The sequence below is a fragment of the Oncorhynchus keta genome, chromosome 30 (genome assembly GCF_023373465.1).
Source record: "Oncorhynchus keta strain PuntledgeMale-10-30-2019 chromosome 30, Oket_V2, whole genome shotgun sequence".
Taxonomy (NCBI): domain Eukaryota; kingdom Metazoa; phylum Chordata; class Actinopteri; order Salmoniformes; family Salmonidae; genus Oncorhynchus; species Oncorhynchus keta.
Window position 1 is genome coordinate 34,300,370 of NC_068450.1, and position 9,763 is coordinate 34,310,132.

At 48.4% G+C, this 9,763-nt stretch overlaps 1 protein-coding gene and 1 long non-coding RNA gene across 21 annotated transcripts in view; one reads left to right on the forward strand and one right to left on the reverse strand.

The window, feature by feature from the left end:
- LOC127913994 (uncharacterized) overlaps positions 1-9,763 on the forward strand; it is a 423,857-nt gene that overhangs the window by 366,069 nt on the left and 48,025 nt on the right. The window lies entirely within an intron of this gene.
- Positions 1-9,763, reverse strand: part of LOC118363427 (phospholipid-transporting ATPase IG-like) — a 76,220-nt gene that overhangs the window by 20,962 nt on the left and 45,495 nt on the right. For all 20 annotated transcript variants that reach the window (XR_008087545.1, XR_008087544.1, XR_008087543.1 and 17 more), the window contains exons 7-18: positions 9,028-9,116; positions 8,023-8,073; positions 7,563-7,627; positions 7,292-7,373; positions 6,911-7,061; positions 3,244-3,441; positions 2,184-2,354; positions 1,609-1,820; positions 1,408-1,479; positions 1,227-1,300; positions 1,031-1,134; positions 603-784 (exon numbers count right to left, since the gene is read on the reverse strand). Coding sequence is in view for 5 of the 20 variants with exons in the window: in XM_035744286.2 (XP_035600179.1) it covers positions 603-784; positions 1,031-1,134; positions 1,227-1,300; positions 1,408-1,479; positions 1,609-1,820; positions 2,184-2,354; positions 3,244-3,441; positions 6,911-7,061; positions 7,292-7,373; positions 7,563-7,627; positions 8,023-8,073; positions 9,028-9,116 (1,451 nt within the window). In the remaining 15 variants the exon portion in view is untranslated. The remainder of the gene's footprint in view (positions 1-602; positions 785-1,030; positions 1,135-1,226; positions 1,301-1,407; positions 1,480-1,608; positions 1,821-2,183; positions 2,355-3,243; positions 3,442-6,910; positions 7,062-7,291; positions 7,374-7,562; positions 7,628-8,022; positions 8,074-9,027; positions 9,117-9,763) is intronic.

A 9,763-nucleotide genomic window follows, 5' to 3' on the forward strand; every position in this document is an offset into this window, starting at 1 on the left:
TTTTCCAATAAACCCTGAGTTTGATTTCAGTTGTCGTGTAGATTTCAGTTGTCGTGGTTATTTCGTTCTCACTTTTACTTTGTCACTATTAGAATTTGTATGAGTTATGTTACGGGTCTCATTACCATCCCCCCTAGACTGTCGGGCCAAAAGGGATTCGTAACACGGTAGAAAAGTTGGTAACAAGTTACTAAAACAATGTAACTGGCGTGCGCAACAAAACACTCAACTTATGTCAAAACGGAATGCGCTACTCAATCCTACATTCTCTTTGGTTTCAGGACTCTTGACTTTACATTGAAGAAATACAATTGAGAGTCTTTCTCAACCAATCATTTGTTTCAGTGTCATGCTCTCCATGACAGTCGGGTGGGCGCATGCGCCTGTATGACAGCTCATATTGTAGAAAGAAATATACCGCACACGCAGGGTTTTACCTCAACACATTATGGCTTCACTTCTAAAGGCTGTGCCCCCAATTGGCCTCCTATTCAGTCCACTACTTTAGACCAGAGCCCTTGGGGTTAGTGCACTATATGAGTAATAGGGTGCCATTTGGGATGCAGAAATGAGTTAACCCTGACGTGACCGTGTCCGCCCACCTGTCCTCCACGGCGGTAGCTCCGATCAGGCTCATCCCGGTCTCCACCTGGTTGTACACAGCCATGAGTTTCTCCTCTCGGTCCTGCAGGGCCAGCTTGGCTTCCCTCAGCCCCGTGTCTGCCTGGTCATACTCCTCCCTGCTCAGCAGCTTGTAGGCCACACACAGCGTCCGGTAGCCCTCCTGACGCGTAGCACAAACACACAGTACGTTAACACACACACACTCACCGTTGATAATGTGGTTTCTGAACGTGAGAACAATAAGTTTTCAATGTGCCTATTGCAAATAATCGGGAACATGAACCTTACATGAACACAAAACAGCAGCCTCCCTGGGTACTGTGAGACATAAGCGTGCAGACATACACATACTGTTAACATTGTATGAATACAAGTTAGTGAAACAGATGGGGTGGCTGTGACCCACCGTAGCGTTGCGTTCCACGTGCATGCGTATCCTGTCCACCTCCTCCTGCCTGACACGGGGGAAGATAGAGGAGTCGGCCCCCTTACAGAACAGCATGGTGTCCCCTGAGCAAACCAACACAGCCAGGCAGGTTAGGGGCAGGAGTCAACACAGGGCAGAGACAAGGCAGCGACGTGGGAGGTAATTGCAGCCTTACCTGATTTGGTTCGGACTATCACACTCATACGCCTTCGCACCGGGTCAAAGTTCAACACGTGAAGCAGTTCGTACCTGCAAGTTCAGAGGCCAATGTGAAGCCAACAAATGAGAACTTTCTATATGACAAAAAAAGACTAGTAAAACTCACGTATTTAACAACTTGTCATACGATGACTTACGTTTCAACATCGTTGTTTCTGTTCATCACTCTCATGTTCTTGCTCTCCATACCAAGGAATTTGAAACCATACCTGTAGATGGCGACAAAGTGAGACGTTCTGATTCAACAAACCAAGTCCCCTTATAAAAGTTGATTGCCTTATTTGATGGATTGACTAATTCATAAAAGTTGATTTGATTGCTCAGGCCCTGCCCCTTACTTCATGGCTCCCTTGACCAGTGCCACCTCGTCGGGTGAGGAGGCAATGAAGCCCCCGAGGTCCGCAGGCCCGACCGTCTCTCCATCCAGCCCCATGACGCCGTCCACCTGGTCCTCTACACCGCCTGCTACTCCATCCCCCTGACCCGTAGCCTCCTTCACCTGCACCGTGTGGCACAGACACAGAGCCCGCAGGAACAGCTCCTCCTTCTCCTGAAAAACACAGACACTTATTTACCATGAATACACCACTGGTATTTACTTTGATATGACCTAGTAACAGCTAACACTACCTAACAACATCCATCTCTATGGGATCCAATAACACTGGTAGCAGACAGACAGTACAAACTGCCAGACCCATTAAATCACACTGGTTCTGGAACAGGTTGGGTAGCACCCACATCGTGTTATCAGGCCAGAGTACACACGTGTGGCGCTTGTTATCATGTCAACACGGCGTGATCTCCGTGGTTCCACCAGCACTCTGGGCCATCTGATACCCATATATGTTGGCCTGCCTGCCTGACTGGAATAACTGAGGGTGCAGACAACCAGTTCGTGACAGTCACCCACCCTGCCAGCCTTCTGCTGCAGAATGTTCACGGGTCCATCTGTGACACAGAAGCCGTCCAGCTCGGTGCCTGAGTCGGCGTACTTGTACTGGAAGCCGTCGATGCAGCACTCGATGAACTCCATGTTGTTCTGGGTCAGCGTGCCCGTCTTGTCCGTGAACACGTACTCCACCTAGGGGAGACAAGGTGAAACTGCAGGGTCAGACTAATACCTGTCTCACACTACTGAGCCGAGCCATGACTGTGGAACCATGCTGGAATAGAAGACATCTTAGCCAGCACAGTACGACTCACTACAGTACGGTTCTGGCCCTGTAGTGAGAATCAAACACTTGCTGCAATTAATGGCTGCGAACAATAACAATGGGCAATTAATCCCTGACAGTTACACCGCATAAATCTAGTTTAACGAATCACCACCTTTAATTGAAGTAATCATCTGGCAAGCCAAACGCGACTGATCTACGACGCCACTGTTTGGCGGTTCAGTAAAAAGACGTCGGGAAGGCAGTCAGTCAAGTCCTATCAGGCACAGTTAGACCATTTCATATTGTGAAATTTGAGGTGTTGCTCATTTGGGTTTAAGGGTCATCTCACGCCACCAAAGACAGAGGCTAAGAGCAAAGAAGCCCTGGACCACTATAGCAGCGTTTACACAGGCAACAATTCTGATCTTCTGCCCAATTATTGGCAAGAAAATTAAATCAGATTGGTTAAAAGACCAGAACCCCCCCGACTAATTGGTCTTTTAACCAATCTGATTATATTTTCTTGCCAATAATTGGGCGTGCTGCCTGTGTAAACGTAGCCATCAACATCTATGGCCTTGTTTGTACCTCTTCCCCTTGAGGTAATCACTGATCTAACATGACTGGGTAACTGATACATTACAGTACATTACATAGGATGCCTTTTCAAAGTATTCATACAGGGTGGATATCTGGCCAAATGTATGTAACACTTCAGTGGGAGTCTGGAATGTAAACTAGGGTAACCATGACCAAAGACCGCTCTTTCTGGGATGTGGTTATGGTCTTATCGACACATGCTTAACCCCTGACCTGTCCCAGCTCCTCATTGAGGTCAGATGTGTTGACCAGAGCCCCTTCCTGGATCTCGGGGTCAAAGAAGTCCTTGTCCCAGGAGATGAAGAAGGAGCCCAGGAACTTCTGCATCTCCACCGTCACGTACATGGACACGGGGATGATGAAGTTGAACAGAACCATGAACGACAGGAAGTCAGTAAACATCTTCAGGTACTGGGGGGGAGAGAGGAGGGTACACATGGAACCTCCGGTTAAAACACTTCCACAGACCGACCTTTGAGAAAAAAAACAGGCTCACACTGTTAATGCTGTGCTGAATGCCATTGGTGTATTATGACTATGGTCAATGAACTAGGCTCATAAGGTGTTAGGTTTAAAACAATTGTTATTTGTCACATGCGCCAAATACAGTTGTAGACTTTACCGTGAAATGCTTGCTAACAAGCCCTTAACCAACAACACAGTTCAATAACTAGAGTTAAGAAAATATTTAAATAAACAAAGTAAAAAATAAAATAAAAAGTAACGCAAAATAACAATAACGAGCATACAGTGGGGCAAGAAAGTATTTAGTCAGCCACCAATTGTGCAAATTCTCCCACTTAAAAAGATGAGGCCTGTAATTTTCATCATAGGTACACTTCAACTATGACAGACAACATGAGAAAAAAAATCCCCAAAATAACATTGTAGGATTTTTAATGAATTTATTTGCAAATAAGTATTTGGTCAATAACAAAAAGTTTCTCAATACTTTGTTATATAACCTTTGTTGGCAATGACAGAGGTCAAACGTTTTCTGTAAGTCTTCACAAGGTTTTCACACACTGTTGCTGGTATTTTGGCCCATTCCTCCATGCAGATCTCCTCTAGAGCAGTGATGTTTTGGGGCTGTTAATGGGCAACACAGACTTTCAACTCCCTCCAAAGATTTTCTATGGGGTTGAGATCTGGAGACTGGCTAGGCCACTCCAGGACCTTGAAATGCTTCTTACGAAGCCACTCCTTCGTTGCCCGGGCGGTGTGTTTGGGATCATTGTCATGCTGAAAGACCCAGCCACGTTTCATCTTCAATGCCCTTGCTGATGGAAGGAGGTGTTCACTCAAAATCTCACGACACATGGCCCCATTCATTCTTTCCTTTACACGGATCAGTCGTCCTGGTCCCTTTGCAGAAAAACAGCCCCAAAGCATGATGTTTCCACCCCCATGTTTCACAGTAGGTATGGTGTTCTTTGGATGCAATTCAGCATTCTTTGTCCTCCAAACACGATGAGTTGAGTTTTTACGAAAAAGTTACATTTTGGTTTCATCTGACCATATGACATTCTCCCAATCTTCTTCTGGATCATTCAAATGCTCTCTAGTAAATTTCAGACGGGCCTGGCTTAAGCAGGGGGACACGTCTGGCACTGCAGGATTTGAGTCCCTGGCGGCGTAGTGTGTTACTGATGGTAGGCTTTGTTACTTTGGTCCCAGCTCTCTGCAGGTCATTCACTAGAGGCCCCCCGTGTGGTTCTGGGATTTTTGCTCACCGTTCTTGTGATCATTTTGACCCCACGGGGTGAGATCTTGTGTGGAGCCCCAGGCCGAGGGAGATGATCAGTGGTCTTGTATGTCTTCCATTTCCTAATAATTGCTCCCACAGTTGATTTCTTCAAAACAAGCAGCTTACCTATTTCAGATTTAGTCTTCCCAGCCTGGTGCAGGTCTACAATTTTGTTTCTGGTGTCCTTTGACGGCTCTTAGGTCTTGGCCATAGTGGAGTTTGGAGTGTGACTGTTTGATGTTCTGGACAGGTGTGTTTTATACTGATAACACGTTCAAACAGGTGCCATTAATACAGGTCATGAGTGGAGGACAGAGGAGCCTCTTAAAGAAGAAGTTACAGGTCTGTGAGAGCCAGAAATCTTGCTTGTTTGTCAGTGACCAGATACTTATTTTCCACCATAATTTGCAAATAAATTCATTAAAAATCCTACAATGTGATTTTCAGGATTTTTTCCCTCTCATTTTTTTCTGTCATAGTTGAAGTGTACCTATGATGACAATTACAGGCCTCATCTGTTTAAGTGGGAGAACTTGCAATTGGTGGCTGACTAAATACTTTTTTGCCCCACTGTATATACAGGGGGTACCGCTACAGAGTCAATGTGCGGGGTACAGTTTAGTTAAGGTAAAGTGACTGCATAGATAAGGGGGTGGGGGGGGGGGTATAAATTGTCTGGGTGGCCATTTGATTAATTGTTCAGCAGTCTTATGGCTTGGGGGTAGAAGCTGTTAAGGAGCCTTATGGACCTAGATGTGGCACTCCGGTACCGCTTTCCGTGCGGTAGCAGAGAGAACAGTCTATGACTTGGGTGACTGGAGTCTTTGACAATTCTTTGGGTTTTCCTCTGACACCTCTGAGTTTTGAGGTCCTGGATGGCAGGGAGCTTGGTCCCAGTGATGTACTGGGCTGTTCGCACTACCCTGTGAAGCGCCTTACGGTCAGATGCCAAGCAGTTGCCATACCAGGCGTTGATGCAACCGGTCAGGAAGCTCTCGATGGTGCAGCTGTAGAACCTTTTGAGGATCTGAGGACCCATGCCAAATCTTTTCAGTCTCCTGAAGGGGAAAAGGTGTTGTCGTGCCCCCTGCACGACTGTCTTGGTGTGTTTGGACCATGACAGTTTGCTGGTGATGTGGACACCAAGGAACTTGAAACTCTCGACCCGCTTCACTGCAGCCCCGTCGATGTTAATGGGGGCCTGTTTGACCCTCCTTTTCCTGTAGTCCACAATCAGCTCCTTTGTCTTGATCACATTGAGGTAGAGGTTGTTGTCCAGGCACCACACTGCCCCGTCTCTGATCAGGCCTACCACTGTTGTGTCGTCAGCAAACTTAATGAGGGTGTTGAAGTCGTGTTTGGCCACGCAGTCGTGGGTGAACAGGGAGTACAGGAGGGGACTAAGCATGCACCCGAGGGGCCACAGTGTTGAGGATCAGCGTGGCAGATGTGTTGTTACCTAACCTTACAACCTGGGGGCGGGCCGTCAGGAAGTTCGGGATCCAGTTGCAGAGGGAGGTGTTTAGTCCCAGTGTCCTTAGCTTAGTGATGAGCTTTGTGGGTACTATGATGTTGAACACTGAGCTGTCAATGAACAGCATTCTCACATAGGTGTTCCTCTTGTCCAGGTGGGAAAGGGCAGTGTGGAGTGTGATTGCATCATCTGTGGATCTGTTGGGGTGGTTTGCAAATTGGAGTGTGTCTAGGGTTTTTGGGATGATGGTGTTGATGTGAGCCATTTAAAGCACTTCATGGCTACAGACTTGAGTGCTATCGGTCGGTAGTCATTCAGGCAGGTTACATTCGTGTTCTTGGGCACAGGGACTATGGCGGTCTGCCTGAAATATGTTGGTATTACAGACTCGGACAGAGATGTCAAAAATGTCAGTGAAGACACTTGCCAGTTGGTCAGCGCATGCTCGGCGTACACATCCTGGTAATCCGTCTGGCCCCGCAGCCTTGTGAATATTGACCGGTTTAAAGGTCTCCCTCACATCGGCTACGGAAAGCGTGATCACACAGAAGTACGGAACAGCTGGTGCCCTCATGCATTGTATTTGAGTGTGTGTTACAAGCTGCTAAACTGTATTTGAGTGTCTGCGTAAAGTCTGACTAGCAGAGAGAAGGCCTCACCAGGTTGGTATCTTTCTCCTTTTGCGTCTTCTGGTTGTACCAGGGCTCGTCCTGGCCTGGTCGGTTCTGCCACACATACTTGAGCGTGGTGCACACCAGGGCCTTGCTCACCAGGATGCACAGGTACACCAGCAGGAAGGCATTGATAGACCTGAAACAGGAGTCATAACCAATCTTCCATGAGCAACACAGAATATACATCCACTGAGAAACAGTTACTATATATCCATCTCAATATCCCCCTGATATCAATGTGAATGGACTTTAACTACCCCAGCATCATACAATTGATCATTGTTCCCCTGTGGCTAAACTGAAAATATAGCCCCTCCTTCAATGATCTGCTTCTCCTTTTGTGTAATTCTCTTAGACTCTCCTTACTTCTCCACCGCAGAGCGCTTCTGGGACTTCCCCTGGTAGTTCAGAGCCATCTTGGTCTCCATGCCTGAGTAAACTGCCACACCTCGAGAGACAAAGACCGAGACAGACAGACCGACAGAGAGAGAGACAGACAGCAGAGAGAGAGACAGACAGCAGAGAGAGAGACAGACAGCAGAGAGAGACAGAGCGGTCAGGATAGTCTCACACGCTGACACCAGCACTGAGGGTCATTCAAACCCTCAAATGCATTAAACAATGTCCTGTAACTCACCATATATCTTCTGAGTGTTCTTCAAGGTAGCACCTTTCAGGAGGAGATTCTCTGGACCCAAAGACCTAAAGAACACCACACATTGAGAAAATATGGTCACAAAACTAAAAACACCAAGACCGTTCCGTTCTTTTAGTGGCACACTAGCACTCTCTAAAATGACTACTACTCTTTACTGACAGGACACAAAACATTTTTTATAAAGACCATTACAAACCGGCCCGGTGACAAATGCTTCCGAGAGCACTTTCGAAGCACTGCCCGGAGTCTGTGCCAGGTTCAGCTTTACTTTAATGCCCATTTGGCGTTATGGATCAATGAAATAATGATTTGATGGTAATGCAAAGGGAAAAGACAGAGTGCTTAAGAGACTGTTTTGAGTTGTTTTCTTTAGACTGATGTACGTGAGGGGGGAGGTAGGGCTGAGAGGAACCAATAGGGGGAGTGGTGAGTACTTTACCTCACAGCGGGTTCCTGGTTGTTCCTGTAGATGTGCATACGCCCCACAAATCTACAGACACAGACACGCATGAGAGCACTGCCCCACCCAATAGCAGTAACATACATGTACATCACAGGGGGCTGCTGAGAGGAGGCGGCTCATAATGTCTGGAACAGAGCGAATGGAATGGCACACCTGGAAACCATGTTGATGTATTTGATACCATTCCCCCTATTCTGCTCCAGTCATTACCATGAGCCTATCCTCCCCAATTAAGGTGCCACCAACCTCCTGTGATGTACATCTCACGATGGACCTGAATTGAATTAACTGTGGAATGGGCTAGAAAAATACTTTCTGATATTAAAAACACACAGTGATGACTAATACCACCAGGAAGCACAGGAACTAGTTTGACGTCAAACTAATCACAACCCCATATGCTGACCACCAGGACTTTGCAGGGACTGTACCAATGAAGAGCTAATGACTGGTGGTTTGTCCGAATGCACGCTGGCACCACCACTCTGTTTTATTGATTGTGAAAAGGAGCAGCATCTGGCGTCTTCAGCTCCTTAGGACGTCTGAAACGTCATTGATGTCTGGCGCCCAACTGTCCTGTAATGGCAGCTCCTTGGCCATAGGTGGCGCCAAACCACTAGGTTTATGGATAGGATACAGCTGTGCAAACAACTGGGTCTGTTCCTCAGCTTGGGCCAAATCTAACTGAACTTTCCCTTCAATTCCTGGCCAGTCTCATCCACAAATCAGGTTTACTAACAGTCAAACATCTCTCATAACAATATGTCAGAGAGATAGATCTAGCGTATAACCTGCCAACACTCAACGTAATGACACTGCAGCTATCAAAATGGCATCCTAATTGACAGTTGATTAAACTGCAAACCCCTAAAGTAAAACCAGTGTGCAGATTCACAAACGATCGGTCAACGATCAGTTGTAGCTTTTTTTGTATGGACAGGGGGGGGAGAGAGAAACGTGCAACAAGGATTCATAGCCTACTTGTAGAGGTCAGGCTGCGGCTGCTCGCACTCGATGGTGGCGCTGAGAGACTCCAGGTTCCTCTCCGTGTCTGGCACTGTGTAGTGTGTCTGAGACAGATCCAGGAGAGAGTGAGTGCCAAATATTTCAGGTCGTCACTGCAGCTCTCTAAAAACACCCCCCCATAATGGCAGGCACACGCACGAGCAGGCAGGCACACACAGGCACGCACGCACACAGACGAGCAGGCAGGCACGCACGCACGAGCAGGCAGGCACGCACGCACGAGCAGGCAGGCACGCACGCACACAGACTTTAGCAGGCACGCACGCACGAGCAGGCAGGCACGCACGCACGAGGCAGGCACGCACGCACGAGCAGGCAGGCAGGCACGCACGCACGAGCAGGCACGCACGCACGCACGAGCAGGCACGCACGCACACACGAGCAGGCAGGCACGCACACAGACGAGCAGGGCACGCACGAGCAGGCAGGCAGGCAGGCACGAGCAGGCAGGCACGCACGCACGAGCAGGCAGGCACGCACGCACGCAGCAGGCAGGCACGCACGCACGAGCAGGCAGGCACGCACGCACGCAGGCAGGCACGCACGCACGCAGCAGGCGAGCAGGCACGCACGCACGCACGAGCAGGCAGGCACGAGCAGGCACGCACGAGCAGGCACGCACGAGCAGGCACGCACGCAGCAGGCACGCACGAGCAGGCAGGCACGAGCAGGCAGGGCAGGCAGGCAGGCA